Source organism: Furipterus horrens, unplaced genomic scaffold (genome assembly GCF_987537825.1).
Source record: "Furipterus horrens unplaced genomic scaffold, mFurHor1.1.pri manual_scaffold_10, whole genome shotgun sequence".
Classification (NCBI taxonomy): domain Eukaryota; kingdom Metazoa; phylum Chordata; class Mammalia; order Chiroptera; family Furipteridae; genus Furipterus; species Furipterus horrens.
Window position 1 is genome coordinate 34,793,274 of NW_028327180.1, and position 20,838 is coordinate 34,814,111.

At 37.9% G+C, this 20,838-nt stretch overlaps 1 protein-coding gene across 1 annotated transcript in view; it reads left to right on the forward strand.

Annotated features, from left to right (window-relative positions):
* The first annotated feature begins 303 nt into the window (after positions 1-303).
* Positions 304-20,838, forward strand: part of KIF13B (kinesin family member 13B) — a 172,005-nt gene continuing 151,470 nt past the window's right edge. The window contains exons 1-2 of the mRNA XM_090289006.1: positions 304-438; positions 17,083-17,176. Coding sequence (XP_090145132.1) covers positions 384-438; positions 17,083-17,176 — 149 coding nt within the window. The 5' untranslated portion in view covers positions 304-383. The remainder of the gene's footprint in view (positions 439-17,082; positions 17,177-20,838) is intronic.

Consider the following 20,838-nt stretch of genomic DNA (forward strand, 5'->3'; position numbering starts at 1 on the left):
ATGAGTCTGAAGAGGTTGCATGGTCTCCAAGTCCAATCTTTTAATTGTTCTTAGGTGAGATACCAGCTCACTGACAGCTTATGAGAAAAAGAATTGTACACAAGGAGAGGGGCACTTACAAGGCCTCCTGTGAGCCAAGCGCTCAGACTTCTCCCAGCACACCCTCTCCGCCGGCCTGACCACGACCACCTTCAGGGACTACAAGTCCCGTGATGCAGCGGAAGCGCGCCGGGAGCCCAGCGGGATGCCCCGCCCCTCGACAGGCCCCTCCCAAAGCCCCGCCCCTCCTGCCGCAGCCCCCTACCGCCCGGTCAGCCCCGAGGAGTTGCCCGGTGGCCGCGGCAGACGGAAGCCGAGCAAGTCTCGGCAGAGGCAGCGGCAGGATGGGAGACTCCAAAGTGAAAGTGGCCGTCCGGATCCGGCCCATGAACCGAAGAGGTGAGAACCGAGCCCGCGCGGGGCCGCCGCAGCGGAGGCGGCAGGTGCCTGGTGCGCCCCTTCGCGGCGGCCGCCGTGTGGGGTCCGGCCGCCCCGCCCCTGGAGTCCGCATCCGGGCTGGAGTGCGGCCCGCGCACCCCGAAACCTTGTCTCTCCACGCCCGCCCCGCCTGTGCAGGACGCCCCTCCCCTCGTCTGCACCGCGTCCCGGAGAGCTACGGGCCCCACGTCCCGGTCCGCTGCCCCTTCCGCCGGCGCGCCCGACACGCCCCGGAGCCCTTTCGCCCTGACGCCCTCTCGCCCTCTCGCCCTCTCGCTTCCCTCTGCCCTTCCAGGAGGGCGCCCTAGTCCCTCTCCCGCCCGGGCTCTCTTCCTCCTTCCCCCACCATTCCCCTCGGCCCTTGCATCGCGGAGTCCCCGCTGTCTCCTCGCCAGCTGTCAGTGCAGCCCCCGCCCCTTGGGTCCTCACCGGTCCGGCCTGGCCGGGACAGCCAGGGACCCCGAAGCCCCACGTCATCGGCCCAGCCACCCTAACACTGCACTTTGCTGGCTCGCGGCAGGAAAAATGGCAGGGAATTTGGTTTACTCCTCCTGAGCGAGCACTCAAGTGCAAAAGTTTCTTATCTTGTTTTTTCACTTTATTTCCTTTAATCTGGACGGTCATAAAGAGTTGTAAATACTTTTTTTGAAGTTGGGTAAAAGAGATGCCTCCCTACCCCCACTTTTTTGACTGTTGAGAAAGTTTTGTTTTTGCTTTAAGTCATATTGGTCATCTCTCAACAATAAATAGTTTTAAGTGCCAAGATTCTTGTGAAATTGTATCTTTCAGACATTCTCTTCATTCTGCAGGGAGGGTAGAGAAAGCAGATAAACCACGTACGTTTTAAATCCTCTTAGACAGTCAGGCTGGAGAGAACCCCAACTGGAAGTCGGAGGAGAAGGTGGGCTGTGTCTTGGCATCTTTATTTAAGTTCACCTTAAGTTTATTACCGTCACAGTGGTTAAGAAAACTTAAAACCAAGCCACATAAAACACAACTGATCTGGAATTTGATTCTGAAAAGGTGATTAACTAGCACTGTGACGGGACGAGTTACTTTAAATGAGACAATATATTCAAAGACCCTTTCTGTATAAGGTTATATTATTGGGGGTCACTATTATAATCCCAGGAGATGAGTTTTCAAAAGATTCTTAACTAATCAGAATCATTTTTAAGTACCAGAGTCACGTTCTAAGTCAGCAATTTTCAACCGGTGTGCCTCAACAATGTTTAAAACATGCAATACCTGACTATTTAGTCAGGGGCACTGGCCTCTTTTCCCTTAGATTGTCAAATAAAAAATTACAGCAGCCAACACAACAATAACCAACCGGGGTGAATGAATCAAAATTACACCTATTTTTTGGTCAGATTGGCAAAGCATCTATTTTTTGGTGTGTCGCAGAATTCTAGTCATTAGCTTCTGTGTGTCATGTTCTGGGTTGTTCTTGCCACTTCTTTGTTCATACTCAAGTGTTGTTTGAGTCTGTGTAGTAATCATGAGTTGTTTTCCAGTTTCCTTTTCTTTGCTGCCTTTTGTATAGTGAGATAGATGTACAGTCATCAATCAGTTAACATGCTTTGTTGGTTTGTCCTCTTGGGAGTTGGTTTATCTCTTGGAGTTACATCTTCCATTGAGTTGGTGATTCTTTCTGTCCTTGCTAGGTCAGCAAGGATGTTAGGTGACAAAGAAAAATTTTTCCCTAAGAACTTAACATGTTATTTCGGTCACGAAAAAACTTGTGTTTTCAAGTCCAAACATTGACCGATAACGAGTTAACTCGTGTTTCCACTTGAATTAGCTTATACAATTCTTAAAACTGAGAGTAATATAGGATTTTGTAAAGAATTTTTGTAAATTGTTTCATTTTCATACTCAATTATGAAAAAATAGGCGCCAGTGATATGGGATAGCTTTTGTATAAAATTGCTGGTCAACAGTGTGTTCCACTAGTTTATTCTTGACCTCACCAGTGCCATGCTCTGACTGAATGAAAGGACTCAGAGGAACTCTGAAAGTTTTGAAAAGCTTCTCTTCTTCAGTGTTCAGGCATCTTTATTTAAATTCATCTTAAGTTTATTACCATCACAGTGATTAGGAAAACTTTCAAAAAATAAAAAATAAAAAGCTACATAAAACACAACTAATCTGGGATTTGATTCTGAAAGGATGATTTTAGCACATTCTTAAAAGTTCTTTTTCATACAAAAATCTTGTCAAGTCAGTGCTAAGAAGAGGCAGTTAACCAACCACCACAAAAGACGTATCTCAGATAAAGTTCTTCCTTCTTCTCCCACCATTGGGTTTCAGTTTTTGAGGGGGCATACTATCCTTTTCATTTATAAATTGTCATTAATTAGATTGTAATAATTATCAGAATTAGAGTTTCGAGAGATGCATAGAATTATAATTTTAGCTATGGAATGTATATTAGCTCTTCCTTTGGCTGAATGCATTTTAAACTTAAGGTTTATACATGGATCCATTACTTGGTAAATAGAAATGCATTTGTGGTAAACTGCCTCATTCACTTAGTGCCATCTCCTGCATAGCCTTATATTTCTTGAAAGCACATGGACTATTGGTTCTATTTCTATTTTGTCGTGAAGTAGTTGTTTACATAAATCTAGAGGTTGTTATGGAATGCAATGTAGTGAACTTTCAGAGAGGAGGAGAAACACCAATTGTCTGCCTCTTGTATGTACCCCATCTGGGGACCAAACCTGAAACCCAAGCATGTGCCCTGCCTGGGAATTGAACCTGTGATCTTTTGGTTCGCAGAATGGTGCCCAACCCACTGAGCGACACTAAACAAAACCATATTCCTTTCCAGTAATTTTGAAAAGAATCATACTGCTTTGACCAATTGCTACTTTTGGGAAAATTAATGTATTAAGTAATAGTATGTAATCATGAGAAATAGTAAACTTTTAGTCATAATTGTGTCTCTCTTAATATATTAGTGCAGAATCAACCTCAGAAATCACAATTCACAAATAAGAATGAGATGAGAATGGGTTACTGGGATAATGTAGTTTTGCTGTATATAGATAGACTTTGCTATTTGGAATCACATTAGCTACTACTGTTTGAGGAAAATCTGAACTTTGCAAGAAGCTAATTTTAGAGTACTATTAAGTTCTTCACGTGATTCAGTATCTGACTGTGCTTAGGTGTTAAGGTAGTTACTTGGTTTATTATTTTACATTTATCATGAAAGCAAGAGTGTTTCAGTCATTTTTGCGAAATTAGAGTCGTAATGACTAACAAATATTTTGTCTGTAATGTTTTTCATGTTACACATTTTAACATTATACTAACCAAAACAAAAAATAGAAAGGAAAAAGTCTCTGGCATCCATTTTGACAATTTATACTCTCCTCTTCTTCTGTATGTTCACATACATATGTAATTTTACATAGTTTTAATTTTGCTTTTGTTCATTTGAAATATGAACTTAAGCTAAAGAAAAAGGGGTAAACTTGTTTGGTCATGAACTCTTGAAGTTGGTTCTATTCACAAATATTGTTTGTCTTTTATGTTATCTTTCAGACTTGTACAACTTACCAGCTAACTCTGGTTGTGTTCTATGTATTGTAAAGAACACCCATTCATAGATAATTAATCAATCTAATTATTAAATGAACTGCAAGTTTTACATGCATAATTGATAGTGCTGCCTAGATCAGCGACACTCTCCTGTTTAGGAATTTGTGAAGTTCCTGTAGGAACTTTAGCTGGTTTAAAAATATTTGATATATTGCCTGCCAGTTGTCTAGTTTATATTAGATATTATGGGATCTTATTACCTTTCCTCAAGGGGCTTCCCATGTTTAAATATGTATAAGATCACCTATCAAAATAAATCTATATAAAAAGTATTTGGAAAATACCTTTGCTGTCTCCCTGGCCTAAGGTGGTAAAGTCAGAAATTACACTAGAAATTTAGAGAGAAAAACAATGAAGTGGGTTATTGCAGGTGTTACTAAGCATGGACAATATATATTATTTCAGTAGGCATTTCTCCAGGGTTTACTTGCATTTTATAGTACCTGATGCAGTGAAAGACACAAAGAAGAGTGTAATATCTAGTAGCAGCCACTGTGTAAGTAAGTCACTGTCTAGTATCTCAGTGGAAAGACTATTACATAGCTATTAAAAATGATGGAAATTAAAAGCATCTAACAAGGGACGCTGTTTTCTATGTTAGAAGGAGAAGTAGAATGTAAAATGGTATGTGTAACTATTACATTTACTGTTATGGTAATCCATTCAGTCTACCATGATGATGATGATTATATAAAAATGTAAACAGGAATGGGCAAGGGTTAGAAAGAAGCATGAAAAACTGAGATTGGTTTTCCTTTTTGGGGAGAATTTTATTTCCTAAAAACTTTCTGTTAGTGTTGTCTAGTATTGTAGTTTTCCATTTTTTTAAAGTGTGCTTTATGGTTCATACTCATGAGGAAATGACTGTCATGTGAAAAGATAAGACTTAAAGGTAAACACCTACAGCAGATTGCTAGGTGATTAAATGCCAGGTGAGTGATAGGGCAATGTAGGAATTTAGAGGAGTGCGAGATCCCCAAAAGGGGGGTGATCAGGGAATGCTTCCCTGGGGAGGGAGAACTTTGGACTTGGAGGGGGAAGCTTATGATTGGAATGGGTGCAAGGTCGGAGGGAGGGAAAAAGCATTGCTTCTCTAGAGGAGGAAGAACGGCCTGCAAGCAACGGCACAGGAACAGGAATGAGCTTGGCAAGTTCAGGCAGCAGAGACAAGCTTCGCCTGTCAGAGAGGAGGGTTCTGTGCCGTTGACTAGAGAAGCACGAGTGAGATTAGTAAGTCAGGGCACAATTACAGGGAACCCTGAAGCCAGCTGGCCCCAGAAGTCTGGGTTAGGGTGGCTGCTCCATGTGCTCTGATTGGGCTTTTTAGAACTTGGTGTGAGTCTCAGACACAAGCCTGAAGGAGAAAGATTTCCAGATCTCAGGGCCAGATTGCAAGCCTAGGTAGATGACTGATTCAGGACGTGCTGGGCAACGTTTAAGAGCACATGATGAAAATAAAGCTAAGTGAATGGAAAAAGTAAGGATGCCGGTCAAAACCAAGTGAGCAGTCATGAGTCAAGACAAGGTAAAACTGAGGTTGCATCTCCATCTTGGCTGTTGTAAACAATGCTGCAGTGAACATCGGGGTACATATATCTTTTCAAATTAGTGTTTTGGATTTCGTGGGATAAATATCCAGAGGTGGAATTGCTGGGTCATAAGGTAGCTCTATTTTTCACTTTTTGAGGAACTTCATACTGTTTTCCATAGTGGCTGCACTATTTTATAATCCCCCTAACAGTGCATGAGGATTCCCTTTTTAAATTAGTCAAAGAAAGACAAATACCACACGATTTCACTCATTTGTGGAATCTAAAAAGCAAAATAAACTAACAAACACAACAGAAACAAATTTATAGTTGCCAAAAGGGAGAGGAGTTGCGGGGGGAGGGGGGCTGGTTGAAAAGGTAAGGGGATTAGGAAGTACAGATTGGCACTCACAGAAATAGTCATGGGGATATAAAGTACAGAATACAGAATATAGTCAATAGTATTATAATAACTATAAAATATGGTGTCAGGTGGGTACTAAACTTATCAGGGGATCACTTTGTAAATTGTATAGGTGTCTAATCACTATGTTGTACACCTGAAACTAACATATTGAATGTCAACTGTAAATGAAAAGTTAAAAAAATTAAAAACAAAACAAGGTAAAACCAAGGAAGTAGGAGGAAACTTAGAAGGCCCTGTAGTCAGTGAAGAAACAAGTAACCCTTAGGAAATGGAAGGGCAGAGTAGGAGGGGAGAATCTGTTTGAGACAGGGAGGTGTTCTTGACCCTGAGGCCAATGGTGGTTCTTTGGCCTTTTCCGAGAGAACTGATGTTAGAGTTCAAAATGACTGTGGATGGAAATTTCTGACATGTTTTCTAAAACAGAAGATACTTGTTTTACTAGCAGCTGCTTGATATGCTAATGGAATGAGACACACATCTATTACAACATCCTTTTGTTCCTGTCAACTCAGTGATTGAAATGGGAATTTTTACACATAGCACTAGAGGCTTTTGGAGAAGAAAGTACAATTTCATAAAATAAAATAGTATAAAAATTTGTTTGAATTGGCACTTTTACCTTGTCACCTCCATAAAACAATGACTAATGTGTAACTCTTTCAATTCTTAAGTTCTGAAGATGGAAGAAATGACTCATAAAACTATTCCTTAAGCAGATGAATTGAGATGTTTATTGAGTAGAAGTGGATTTATTATTGATCTTTATGCTTGCTGATCAAGTCTCTGTGTTTAGCAGAGTATGTTTTTTAAAAAACTTGTCAAAGATGTCAGTGTAATCTATGGGGAAGTGGGGGAAGCTAACTCTGGTCTATGAGTCGCAAATCCTTGAATTAATTGGTACTGGGCTTTAACTCTCAGAAGCTGTAAATATCGTTAAAAGATGGTATTGATTAGCTCATTCAATTTAACACCTGTTGATTGAAGAAAAAAATAGTAGCTACTTTTTGAGAGCTTTCTATTGTGAGCTATAGTGTTTGGTGCTTTTTATTAGTTATTTTATTCTTCAAACAAAACTTTGAAAATTGTAATTACAGAATTTCTATGTAACAGAATACTTAGAGAGGTTAACTCCCCAGAATTACAAAACTAGTATTTTAGAGTTTCACCTGCTTTGCCATTAAAGCCTGTACTTTTACTATTATATTGGACATGATGATCATTAAAATTATTTTTCTTTTTTAATTTATAGATTTGAGAGAGAGAGAGAGAGAGAGAGAGAGAGAGAGAGAGAGAGAGAGAGAGAACATCCATTTTTATTTCTTGTATTGGTTGATTCTTGTATGCGCCCTGACCTGGGATCGAACCTGCAGTCCTGGCTTCTCAGAATGATGTTCTAACCAACTGAGTTACCTGGCTAGGCAAGATATGATGATCTTTAAGAGGAACTTGCATTCCTGAGTTTACATGATTTTTAAAGATGTTCAGGTTACACGAGAAGCATTCGATCTTTGACCAGAGGAGCTCACTGTCTTGTTAGTAATAATAAGAGATGCACAGATGAGCCAGTTTTAAGAATATGTGTACACAGAGCCATGATGACAGTGCATTATGAATTAAAGAAATGGGGATGGGCCTTCAGAATGATGAGGAATGAGTTGAAGACAATGGGCAGGGAGGAAGGCATGGCATTTGGGATGCACAACAGGAGTTGTAGTAATTGGCAAAACATGGATGTAGGCGTTAGCAGGATATTCACAAGAACAGTGAAGAAATTAGATATAAAAATTCAGACAGCAGGAAGGAGACAGTATCTGTATAATTAACCGTTATTGAGAGGTAACTGTGTGTTGACATGATCCCCAGCACTGAATTAGATTATTTCAGTTAATCCTCACAACAATGCTAGGAAGAGTTGATACTGTAATTCCATTTTACAGATGAGAAAACGGGAATTTAAGCAAGTTTAGCAACTTGCCCCAAATCACATAACTGCAAAGTGGAGAAACTGGCAATTGGAACTTAGGCAGTTCAACTCCAGAGCCCAAGCCCTTAAATTCTGTGCTTTCTTGGAAGAGTTGGAAGAATATAGGGAGTGAGGGAAGAGAAGAGTGATCCAAGTTGCCTTTACAGAAGTAGAGAGGTTTGTGGAGTGTAGAGAGACATGAAGTTATTTAAGTGAGGTACAGGGAAATTAATAAGGGTGTCATAGTTTGAGGAGTACAGTGACTAGGTTTCTTGAATCGAGCAGTGGCTCTGTTAAAGTGATGCTTAGGAAGATAAATTACTCTATGTGTCTTTACTGTGCCCACAAACTAATAAGTTAGCTTGCTACTGTTTCATGGATGCTGGTAGAAGACATGGGACTTCTGGGTCCCGTGCCTGCAAATCCCACGGGCGTGATGTGGAGGAGTCCAGATGGATGCTCTGCAAGCAGTGGGTTTGTGTTGCATCTGAGGAATACTGAGCTTGCGGAATCCATTGCTGTACTGTGGTGAGGAAGCCTGCTCTTTGCCCTGATGGAAGAACTAGTTGCTCAAGGTTGCTGGCTGCAAACACGTATTTCTGAGAGAGGGGCTGGCTGAAGAGCTTTATGGCCTTGCATTCTAGATCTATCCAGAGAGAATATGTCAAGGAGATATGAAAGCAACTGAAATTTAAGGAATGTAGGAAGGCTGCAAAGCTTCTGACTAAGGTGACTAAGTGAATGAATGCTAGTGTCATTAACTGACATCAGAAGTATAGAGGTGAAGGTATGGAAAATGAGTTCTATTTTTGCATATTCAACAATACTTAGCCAGTGCTTATGATGTGCATGCACTGTCCCTATAACTATGAGTAAGATATAGTGCATGCCCAGCAAAACTCAACAGACTTGTTGACTTTTAGGTGTCTGAAGTTCAGCTAACTGATGCATCTAGAAGGCTGTTGTATATATGAACCTGAAACAAAGAGACTGGAGATACACGTAGATTTGGAAGTCATTACTATATTTAGAAGATAGAACACCAAATTAAGGTATGTTTTTTATTTGGAAGGAGGACACCGAGGCCAAGAAGAAAGACTTAAGGAGAAGCAGGTGAAAAGTAATGTGTCCAAAAAAATGTCAGTAGTCAGATATCACAGGAGTGGCATGTATGATAATACTGAATTCTCTTCAGTGGATTTAGCTTGATGGCAGTCAGTAACAATTTTCAGAAGAATAATTTTGAATGAATGAATGAGTCTTGGGGTGTTGGGGGTGAGCGGAGAAGTAACTGGGCATGCCTATATGGAGGCAGTGAGTTACATGAAGATTCTTTCATGAAGTTCCATGTAAAAGGGAAGGGTAAAGAGTGGTATCCAACGATGTAGTTAGGAGCAGGCCATTTTTTTAAAAAATTGTGGGAGATGTCTGCACTTTGTTAGAGGCAGAAAGAAAAGAGCCGATGTATAGGGAAATTTTTGCAATATGAGAGGAAGAGGATAATTATATAATGGGAAGGCCCTGGAGTGCTTAATTTTCTTGATGAGTTAGAATGTAAGGTTATTAATTAAAAGTAAAAAGAATTGGGTTGGCTGAGATCTTCAGAGTAGTGAGTGTCGTAGAAACGTGGTTGAAGGGTTCTAACTGTATTTTATATCTATTGAGTGCAGTGGGGTCATTCCTTAACTAAGTTTTTTTAAAGATATAGTTCACATATCAAAAGTGGCTTTTAGTGTATTTGCAGAGTTGTGAAACCATCAGTGCTATCCAATTCCAGAACATTTTCATCATCCTGAAGAGAGACTGTCCCAATAGCAGTCATTCTTCATCCACCCCCCACTCTAATGCCCATCCCCCCAGCCCCTGGCAATCACTGATCTACTTCTGATCTCTATGGATTTGCCTACTGTGGACATCCCATGTGAATGAAATCATACAATATATGGACTTTTGTATCTGATTTCTTTCACTTGGCATATCATATTTAGGGCTTATCTATGTTGTAATGTGAATCAATACTTCATTCCTTTTTAAAGCTGAGTAATATTCTGTGGCGTGGATATGTTGTATTTTGTTTGCTCATTCATCAGTTGATAGGCATTTGGCTTGTTTCCACTTTTTGGTTTTTATGAATAATATTGCTATGAACATTTGTATATAAGTATTTGTGTGGATGTATATTTCTATTTCTCTTGGGTATGTATATCCATAGAAGTGGAATTGCTGGTCGTATAGTAACTCTAACTTTCTCCATGTTCATACCAACACTTGTTATTAGCCCCCTTTTTGGTTATTCCCTTCCTAGTGGGTGTGAAGTGGTATCTCATTGTGGTTTTGATTTGCATTTCCCCAGTGTCTATTGCTGTTGAGCCGTTTCATGTATTTATTAGCCATTTGTATATCTTTGGAGGGATCTCTATTCAAACCCTGTTTTTGAATCGGGTTGTATTTTTACTATTGAATTGTAAGGCCTCTTTATACATTCTGTAGATACCAGTCTTTTGACAGATATATGATTTGCAAATGTTTTCTTGATTTTTGTGGGTTGCCTTTTCATTCTCTTAACGGTATCCTTTGAAGCACAAAGTTTTTCGTTTTGATGTGGTCTAGTCCAGATTATCTTTTTTTTCTTCTGTTGCTTATGCTTTTGATGTTGTATCTAAGAAACCATTACCTAACCCAAGGTCATGTGGATTTATGCGTATGTTTTCTTTTAACGTTTTTATAATTTGAGTTCTTACATTTGGAGTTAATTTTTGAATGTGGTGTGAGGTAGAGGTCCAGTTTTATTCTTTTGAATGTGGATATCCACTTGTTGAAAAGACTATACTTTTCCCACTGGATTGTCTTGGTACCCTTGTTGAAAATCAGTTGGCCACAAATGTGACATTATATTTCTGGACTCTCAGTTCTATAACATTGACTTATATGTCTGTCTTTATATTAATACCACACTGTCTTGATTACTGTAGCTTTGTAGCAAGTTTGGAACTGGTGAATGTAGTCTTTCTGTTCTTCTTTTTCAAGATAGTTTTCTCTATTCTGGTTTTGCCTTATAAGTTTTTAAGTACCTATTTCCCAACCCTCTTACGTTAATTAGTGTTTTGAGTATACACATTTCATATTTTGGGCCACATAGACTAATTTAATTATTTTTATACTATAAACTCTTATTTCCCTTATCAGTTGTCCTGTCTTGGATTTCCTTCTTTCCTGTCTTTTCTTTAGCCATATTAAAGCTTATATTTTTATTTTTTATTTATTGAATAGATTTTAATGTTCACTGGTAAAAACATAAAAGTAGGTTGTTAGAATATTTTATATATCTGTTACTGGAAAGCAAACCACCAGTTTGCTTTTTATTTATGTAGCATCATATAATTTTGTTTCTCCCTGGGCCAGTGGGCCTTATGGGGATCCTGAGCAACTTTTAAGTATAGTAGAGAAGTATAAGTCATATTCCCTATGCTGCCAATAATATTACATTCCTCTTGGGAAAACAAGTCTTTTATACATGAAATATTAACAATGAATATTTTGTTTATATGAGCATACATAGATAGACATGTAAAAGTATTAGGCATGTGACTCCAATTGGTTGAAAATAGAACCACATATTATAGGAAGCAAGGTTTGCAGGTTAATTAAGATGTGAGTCTTACTACTAAATTATTCTTTTCCTTTTAAAAATTGTGAATTTAAGAGTAAGTTATAGTTAGCTTTTTAGGAACGTGACTGGTAGGAAAAGGGAGGTACATTTATATTTCTGAGTAGATTTGTTTTTAAAATAACTAATTTTCTGGAGAATTAGAAAAGCAAGATTACTAAATAGGCAACTCTGTTATTTTGTCCACACTGAGAGTGATGTTGCATGTTTTCAGATGGAACACGAGTTATGTAAAGGGAGTCTCCCAGGTCCTGCCTGTCTTTTGCTGTGAGGTCACCGGGGAATGAGCCATAGCTGATTTATGCATTGAAGAAAGACTTGTTTCAAATATTGCTGATTTTGCGAGGTGACTAATTTGCTGGCTGAATAAACTGAATTGTCAGCTGAACATATTTTAATTTTCAACTTGAGGAAGTTGACCTAGAAAGGGAAACTGAGAAATAATACGGGGTCTTTATAAAGTTAGCGAAAAAATTTTCTTTTTCTTTGTTTTAAGGACTTGTGGATAGCTCAAAGCATTCATGGTTCTGAGTACTATAAATAAAACTTGATTAGTCATGACATAAAGTACTACTTAACTTTAAGATCACTTTTTTAAAATTGGTTTTCAGACATAGTACTAATTAAATCCCAATCTCATTATTTTAGGCTTCACTAGTAAAGAACTGTTGTCCATGTGCTACTTATTATAATAATGATGAGTATTTGGTGCTATTTTTTTTATTGTGGTCAAGTATACATAGCATAAAATTTACCATCTTAAACCATTTTTAAGTGTACAGTTCAGTGGCATTAAGTGCACTCACATTGTTGTGCCCCCCTCACCACTTTTCATCTCTAGAATTTTTTTTTATCTTGCAAAACTGAAATTTCTGTACCCATGAATCATTAACTCCCCATTGCCCCTTCATCCTCGCCCCTGGCAACTACCATCCAGCTTTCTGTCTCTCTGAGTCTGACTACTCGAGGCACCTCATACAGGTGGACTCATATAATATTTGTCCTTTCCTGTTGTTTATTACACTTAGCCTCATGTCTTCAGGGTTCATTTTTTTTAGCAGAATTTTGTTCCTTTTTAAGATTGAATAATAACTGTTAAATGTGTATGCCACATTTTATTTATCCATTTATTCATCAGTTTTCAGTTGGGTTGCTTCTGCCTTTCAGCTGTTGTAAATAATGATGCTATGAACATGGGTATACTTCAGAGCTATTTTTGTAAGGCAGTGAATAGCAGCTAATCCTTTTCTTTTTCATCTTAGCATTGTTGTAAATGAAGAGAAAGATGTTTATCTTTTGGATTTTAGTGTTTTGTTAAAAAAACATTTAAAATTCAGATTAAATTTAAGATCTAAATTTGCTAGAGCTGTTTAATCACTGCTTTGCTTTCTAAGTCATATAGAGCAAGAAGTTTTTCATGGAGAAAGTGTCATATTTATTCTTGCAGCAGTATAATTTAATTCAGCCAACTAGTAGCATTTGATGGTACACTGGCTATAGCATTTTATATTAAAATGCTTGTCATATACCTGAGCCTTAAACTATCTTCAAATCTCACTTATGTATTTGCTTGGGTGTGTGTCCTAGACATTCCACACATATTCTAAACAGTCTTGTGAAAAGCTTTTCTTAATATCTATGTATCAAGCAACAGACCTGGGGTGGGGATTTTGTTTGGTATTTAAAATTGAGCTAATGAAGAAGATAGTTGTTTACATTTTAAAGGCCACCTTTGAGGTAAGTTGGATGTAGGGGCATTTGTAAGTATTGCACTTAAAAAAAAAAAATCCTCACCTGAGGAAATATTTATTGATTTTAGAGAGAGGGAAGAGGAGGGAGAGGGAGAGAAACATCAGTTGGCTTCTGATTGTACTCACCCCAACTGGGGACGAAACCCACAACCCAGGTATGTGCCCTGACCGGGAATCGAACCTGTAACTCTTTGGTTTATGGGACGAAGCTCCAGCCAACTGAGCCACACCAGCCAGGGCAAGTACTGCATTCTTGAGGACAAAATGAACTTAGGTTGGATGTATTTGTTATTAGGCGATTCTTTGTATTATACAGGATTTTCCATGGATTGGTTCCTTTATCATGCCATTTAATGCTTACAAATTATTAGTTGCATCTAATGAAGCCATAAAGGGGAGGAGAAAAGAGCTGTGAAGAGGATAGGGGAAAAGCATACAGATATTGAAGAAAAATGTTTGGATCTCTTCTGAATTCTAGATCATTCCAAATGAAGGCAAAGCACTGCTTGGGGGTAGTATTTAATTTGTGGTTTTTCATACATGCACTCTAGATGTATACTTATGTATATAGAACTATACATGCAGCTTCTCTGCTCAGACCAAACATTCTTGCAAGAAACTAATAACTGACTTTGTGGTGAATGATGAGATAGTAGATTCTGAGTCATAGTACAGTTTCCTGAGAGTTGATAATGCATTTGTTATAATACAGATTTGACTGTAAGGGGCCAGCAAATACCTTTGTTGAGCTCTGGGCCTAAGGAAAAGGAAGAAGTTAAATTGCATGTTTGAAAAGTTCTTGCAGTGTGGCTGAGAATTTCTTGCTGTATTTCTGGTATGATTAGAGTGGATTTAAACACAAAGCATCAGACTTTAATGGTAGTTGACTACAGTGGAACATATGCCATTTTGATGGTTAGTCTTCCACACCTAGGTATAACAGCTCTGGTGCTTTCCTTTCAGTTCTCTTTGCCTGAAAAATGTATTGGCTAAAAAAAAAAAAAAAAAAAGACCTACTTATTGTTTTGTACTTCTAGGTTATATCTTTGAGAACCAACATAGAATAACTGATACAAAAAGAAAGAAGATGAGTTGTGGCAGGCACAAGGAGGGAATTTTTTTTTTTCGTTTGTCTCAGTTATATAATTTAAAACAATAACAAAAAGAAATGACATTTCCTAGCAGTGGAAATACTTTAAAGTTATAATTGTAGTATGACATTGGCCGAGGTTCTTTGGGAAATACATAACAACCCCAATGGAGTACAGCTCCTTTCTTAGATAAAGTCTTCGGGTAGTGGAGATAAGGCAAACAGAAACAGTTTCATACTTTGGGTCAGAAAAATATAAGAATTAAAAATATGAGAACATGAACATGGCCTATATGTTTAAAAAAAAAAGATTTATTGAGCTATAACTTAAATATTATACAATCAATCAATTCAGTGGTTTTTATTATGCTCAGTCCAGTTGTGCAAATGTCAGCATAATCAATTTCAGTACATGTTCATCACCCCCAACAGAAAGTCATATCTACTAGCAGTTACTCCTGAGCCCTCAGCAATAACTAGTCTATTTTCTGTCTATTTGCCTATTCTGAATGTTTGAAGTAAGTGGAATCATACAATAAATACATGGTCTCTTGTGACTGGCTTCTTTCACTTAGCACAGGCTTCATCCATGTTGTAGTATGTATTAGTATTTATTTCATATAATTGCCAGATAATGTTCTTTTTTATGGCTATTCACTTTGATCCATTTATTAGTTGATGGACAGTTGGTGTTTTTCTACATTCTGGCTATTATGAATAGCCATATAATACTGCTATGAACATTCATATACAAACTTTTGTGTGGGCATAGGTTGTCATTTATTTCTCTTGGGTATATATCTAGGAGTGGGAATTGCTGGGTCATATGCTAACTCTATGTTTTACTTTTGAGGAACTTCCAGACTGTTTTCCAAAGTGACCTCACTGTAATATATGAAGGTTCCTATTTCTCCACATCATTGCCAATACTTGTTATGATCTGACTTTTTGGTCATAGTCATGTTAGTGGTGTGAAGTGCTAGCTCATTGTGGTTTTGATTTGCATTTCCCCAGTGTCTAAAGATGTTGAGCATATTTTCTTGTGCTTATTGGCCATTTTTGTATCTTTTTTTGAAGAGATGTCTATTCGATTCCTTGCCCATTTAGAATTAGATTATTTGTGTGTTTTATTGTTGAGTTGTAAGTTCTTTCTATTTTCTGATGCAAGTCCCTTATTAGATATATGATTTACAAATAGTTTCTTGATTCTGTGGGTTGTCTCTTTTTTGTTGTGTGTGTGGGAGGGTTGTCTTTTTACTCTCTTGATTGGTGTCGTTTGAAGCACAACAGTTTTTCATTTTGATGTGGTCCAATTTATCTGATTTTTCTTTCACTGCTTGTACTTTTGGTGTCTAAGAACCATCACCTATCCACAAGTCATGTAGTTTTACCTTTATGCTTTCTTCAAAGAGTTTTATAGTTTTTAGCTCTTCCACATTTATGTCTGTGATCTGTTGGAGTTAATTTTTGTGTATGGTGTTAGGAAGGGGTCTGACTTCATTCTTTTGCACATGGATGTCCAGTTGTCCCAGCACCATTTGTTCAAGAGACTATACTCTCTCCATTGGATTGTTTTGACACCATTGTCAAAATCATTTGGCCATAAATATGACAGTATATTTCTGGAGTCTGTCTTCCATTGATCTATTTGTCTATCCTCCTATCTTTAGGTTAGTATGACATTGTCTTGATTACTGTAGTAAGCTTGAAATTGGTGAATAAAGCCTTCCTACTTTGTTTTTCTTTTTCAAGGTTGTTTTGGCTATTCTTGATCTCATGCATTTTCATATAGATTTTAGGACCAGCTTGTTAAGTTTTTTTGGGGGAAAAAAGCCAGCCGTGATTTTGATAGGGATTGCTGTGAATTTTCTAGACCAGTTTGGGTATTATTACCATTTTAATGATATTAAGTCTTTCAATTCATGAACATAAATGTCTTTCCAGTTGTTTAAGTCTTTAATTTCTTTGAACAATGTTAGAATTTTCAGTGTGCATGTTGCACTTCTTTAAATTTTTCTTTAGTATTTAAATCTTTTTGATGCTATTATAAATGAAATTGTTTTCTTAACTTTATTTCTGGAGTTTTCATTGCTGGTGTATAGAGACACTGCTGATTTTGTTTATTGATCTTGTATTTTACCACATTGCAGAATTTATTCTAGAGTCTTTTAGTGAGTGGAGTCCTTAGGATTATCAGTACACAAGATCATGTCATCTGCAAATAGAAATACTTTTACTTCTTTCCAATCTGGATGCGTTGGATATGGTTTTTTTTTTTGCCTAACTGCCCCGACGAGAACTTCCAATACAATATTGAATAGAAATAGCAGTAGTAGACATCCTTGTCTTCTTCCTGATGTTAGAGGGTAAGCTGTGCATTCTTTCATGATTAAGTGCAATGTTAGCTGCAGTTTCTTATAGATGCCCTTTATCAGATTGAGGAAGTTTTCTTCTATACCTTGTTTTTTGAGTGTGTTTCTCATGAGTGTTGGATTTTTGTTAAATGCTTTTTCTGAAATAAATTACTTAAAAATAACTATTTTTCCTCTTTCTTTTTTACCCGCAGAAATTGACTTGCATACCAAATGTGTGGTGGATGTAGATGCAAACAAAGTTATTCTTAATCCTGTAAATACTAATCTTTCCAAAGGAGATGCCCGGTAAGTTAAGAAATCAGTGGATTTTTAAATGACTGAAAGCAACAACGGCTGTTGAATCGAGTTCATCTTAGCAAATATTGAATGCTTGCTATGTAGAGACATACTGCTGTCAAGTTGTAGAGATGAGATCTATAATATGGAATGACTAAGTGCAGAATTTTTTTAGATTATATTAGAAGTTCAGAGAAGAGAGTTTAGATTAGATGGCTTCTTTTTTTTTCTTCCATTTTTTAAATTGTTATTCTATTACAGTTGTCCCATCTTTCCCCCATTGCTCTCCCCTGCCCCGCCCACCTCACCCCTCTCCCATAGTCAATCCCACCCTGTTGTGCCTTGACTAGGCCCTTCCCCTTCTTTCCCCCCTTCTCCCCCTCTCCACTTCCCTCTGGTCACTGTCAGTCTGTAGATGGCTTCTTGAAGGAGATGATACTGGCTGGAGAATTAAGTAAGATGCAAATGGGAAGAAGTGGGGTAGAAGGGAAGGCTTGTAGGTTGTTCCTCAGTTTAGGTTGCTTTTACTTCTGCCAGTTCAAATCGTATGTGTCTGTCAGTCGGCCCATTTCAAGTGCTGCCTTCTACCTGAAGGCATTCCTGCCACCCTTAGTGATTCTTTTTTAAATTCCTGTAAGGTTTAATCTCTACTACCTAATTTAATTATTATGTACTGTTTTGGATTGTTCATTGTAGCTCTCCAGTAGAAGTTAAGGTCTTGGAGGGAAGGGACTCTGTCAGGGGTTGAGGATGGATACTTGAGCATCACTTTTGGGTTTGGATCATAGTATGGACAAGAGGGAGGACAAGAAGGTTTTGTAAAGAAAGTGAATTTGAGGAAGGAGGAAGAGATGAATTGGTTTTATCTCAATAAACGTAGGGAAATTACTGTAGTTTAATTAAATAAACTGGGATCAGATTATGGAAGACCTTGAAAGCAGATCAGGAAGTTTCGCTTGTATTTTTTATGGGTAAGATGTCACCTTTGACAGTTTTTTAATATTGTGAATAAGGAGGAGGATTAGGAAAAGTTGTCAGTTGGCAGTGTAGGGAAATGGGTCAAAGTGGGGAAAGACTGGCTTTTTTATAGAGAGTAGCTATCTCAGAGACGTTTTTGTACTGACCCGGGACGTGGAGAGCGCAGATTAGACAGTGCCTGCCATGCTGCTTTGCACAAAGTAGACACTTCGTAAATACTTGTAGGAACAATGATCTGTATGGAAATGTACACACCATAAATGTTCTTTGGAGTTGAATTAAATTGACAAAAGCGCTGGACTTGGAGTCAGAAAATTTGAAATCGAATCCTTACTTAACTATGTTATAGTAGCTATGGTTAAGTATTTTGAGCTTCACCTGTGTGGTGTCAGCTTTACCTGTCTCATAGAGAGGTGTTTTCTGGAGTTCAAATTAGTGATTGTTAAAGTGCTTTGTAAAGTGTTTTATAAATGGTTGGCTTTATTGTTATTGATGTAGAGATAGTTCTTCAGCACCTGTAGCATGTGGGCACTATCAGATATGCTGCTATTAGAGTGTGAAGGGTATAGATGTGTCAAAAATGCTCCTGGGATTTTGAGGTTGCTAACCGAATGACCTGTTGTCCTGAGTATTAACTGTAATAATTAATTTGGGGGGCTGTTCATTGCTTTTAAACTTTTTACTCTGTAGACTATTGCTTTGTTTGGAAACCTGGGCACCACTGAACAAACTTGGCAATATCTTATGATAGAGTTTGGGCTTTATTCGTAGACTGACATAGATTCAAGTTCTGGCTTTGCCAGTTGCTAATATGGTTACCTACCTGTGTTTTTTACTTATAAAGTGTTAGTTTTCTATTGCTGCATAACCAATTACCTCGGAAGTCTAGTAGCTAAAACAATCATACTCATTTCTTATCTCATAGCTTTTGTGCATCAGGAATTCAGACAGGGCCTAGTGGGAATCATCTCTGCTCCATGCTATCTGGGGCCTAGCTGGAAGATGTGAAGGCTGGGGACTGGAATCATCTGGACAAGGCTTGGCCACCCAGGTCTGGTGGTTGACACTACCTGTTGGCTGGAGATGTCACTGGGACAGTGGGCGGAGCACCTACTCACAATCTGGTGGCAGGATCCAAGAGCAGGCATCTCGGAGAAAGTGAGAAAGCCAGGTGGAAGCAGTATTGTTTTCTGTGTCCTAGCATTGAGAGTCATGCAATGTCACTTAGTCACATTTTCCTGCTCAAGGCTGATATAAAACTACTTGGTTTTAGGAAGAGGAAACAGACTCATTTCTCACTGTATGATAGGAACTTCATTGTCACATAAAAAAAGCAATTGGGATTAGATGCATATTGTTGTGGCTGTCTTTGGAAAACAGTCTGCCACAAGTGTGTCATTGTATCTACCCGATAAAGTTGTGAGAGTAAAATAAGCACACATAGATGCTAAAAAAAGGTGTTTGGTTTTTTTTTTTTCCTTTTGAGATCTTTAAATCTGAGGGATTTGTGAAAGAATTAAATAGTACTTTTTGGTTCCATAGAATATCTTGCATGGCTCTTTTTTCCCTATATGCTGAAAATACATACTGAATGTTAGTGCTATAGAGTATCATCTGATAAAAAACTTAACAATGACAACTTCCACTAAGGTTGGTATGTAATGGATTTTGTTGAAGTATTGTTAAAAAAATTGTTAAAAAACAGCTTTTTGTAAAAAACAGCTTTTTATTGAAGTATGTAATATACATGTAGAAAAGTGTATATGATCTGATGAATTTTTGTTAGTTAAACATATCCTATAACAAGCACCCAGATAAAAAAACAAGAACATTACTAGTATGACAAAAGACCAACTCAAAAGAAGTTCTTTTTCTTTTAATGTCAAGGTGAAAAGAGAAACAGAACTTTTGGAATGTAGCAGTTCAGTTGTTCATTTCATTACATTTGAAGAAAAATAGGAAAGCATAAGTTAAAAGCTGTTTTATATGATAGGAGATTAATTATAACTTAGTTTATAGAATGACTGACTAAGCTGTACTTGTAGCTGGAGAGCCAGGGGTTAGAAATTAACATCTAAAGTTATTTGAGTCAGTTTGAGTTGCTAGTCAGAAAGGCTCAAATTAAATTATTTTTTTAAAAACCACAATATCCTTGCTTTTAGAATAGAATCCGATTCTATTAATCTAAAACTGTGACTAATTTTAAACATTTAAAAAGATTATTTATTTATTTATTTAAGATTTTATTTATTTATTTTTAGAAAGAGGGGAAGGGAGGGAGAAAGAGAGGGAGAGAAACATCAATCTGTGGTTGCCTCTCGCACGCCCCCAACTAGGGACCTGGCCTGCAACCCCGGCATGTGTCCTGACTGGGAATTGAACTGGAGACACTGATTTGCAGGCCAGTACTCAATCCATTGAGCCACACCAGCCAGGGCAAGATTTTACTTATTTTAGAGAGACTGTAAGGGAGGGAGAAAGAGAGAGAGAGAATCAGCAATGTGCAAGAGATACCTGGCCTACAACCCTGGCGTGTGCCCTGATGGGGGACTGAACCAGTGACCATTTGGTTGGCAGGCTGAAGCTCAATCCACTGAGCCACACCTGCCAAGGCTAAAACTGTGACTAATTTTATATGTATATTTAAAACTGAAGTTAGTGTATGTTAAAAGTGGACATAAATTTAAAAACAA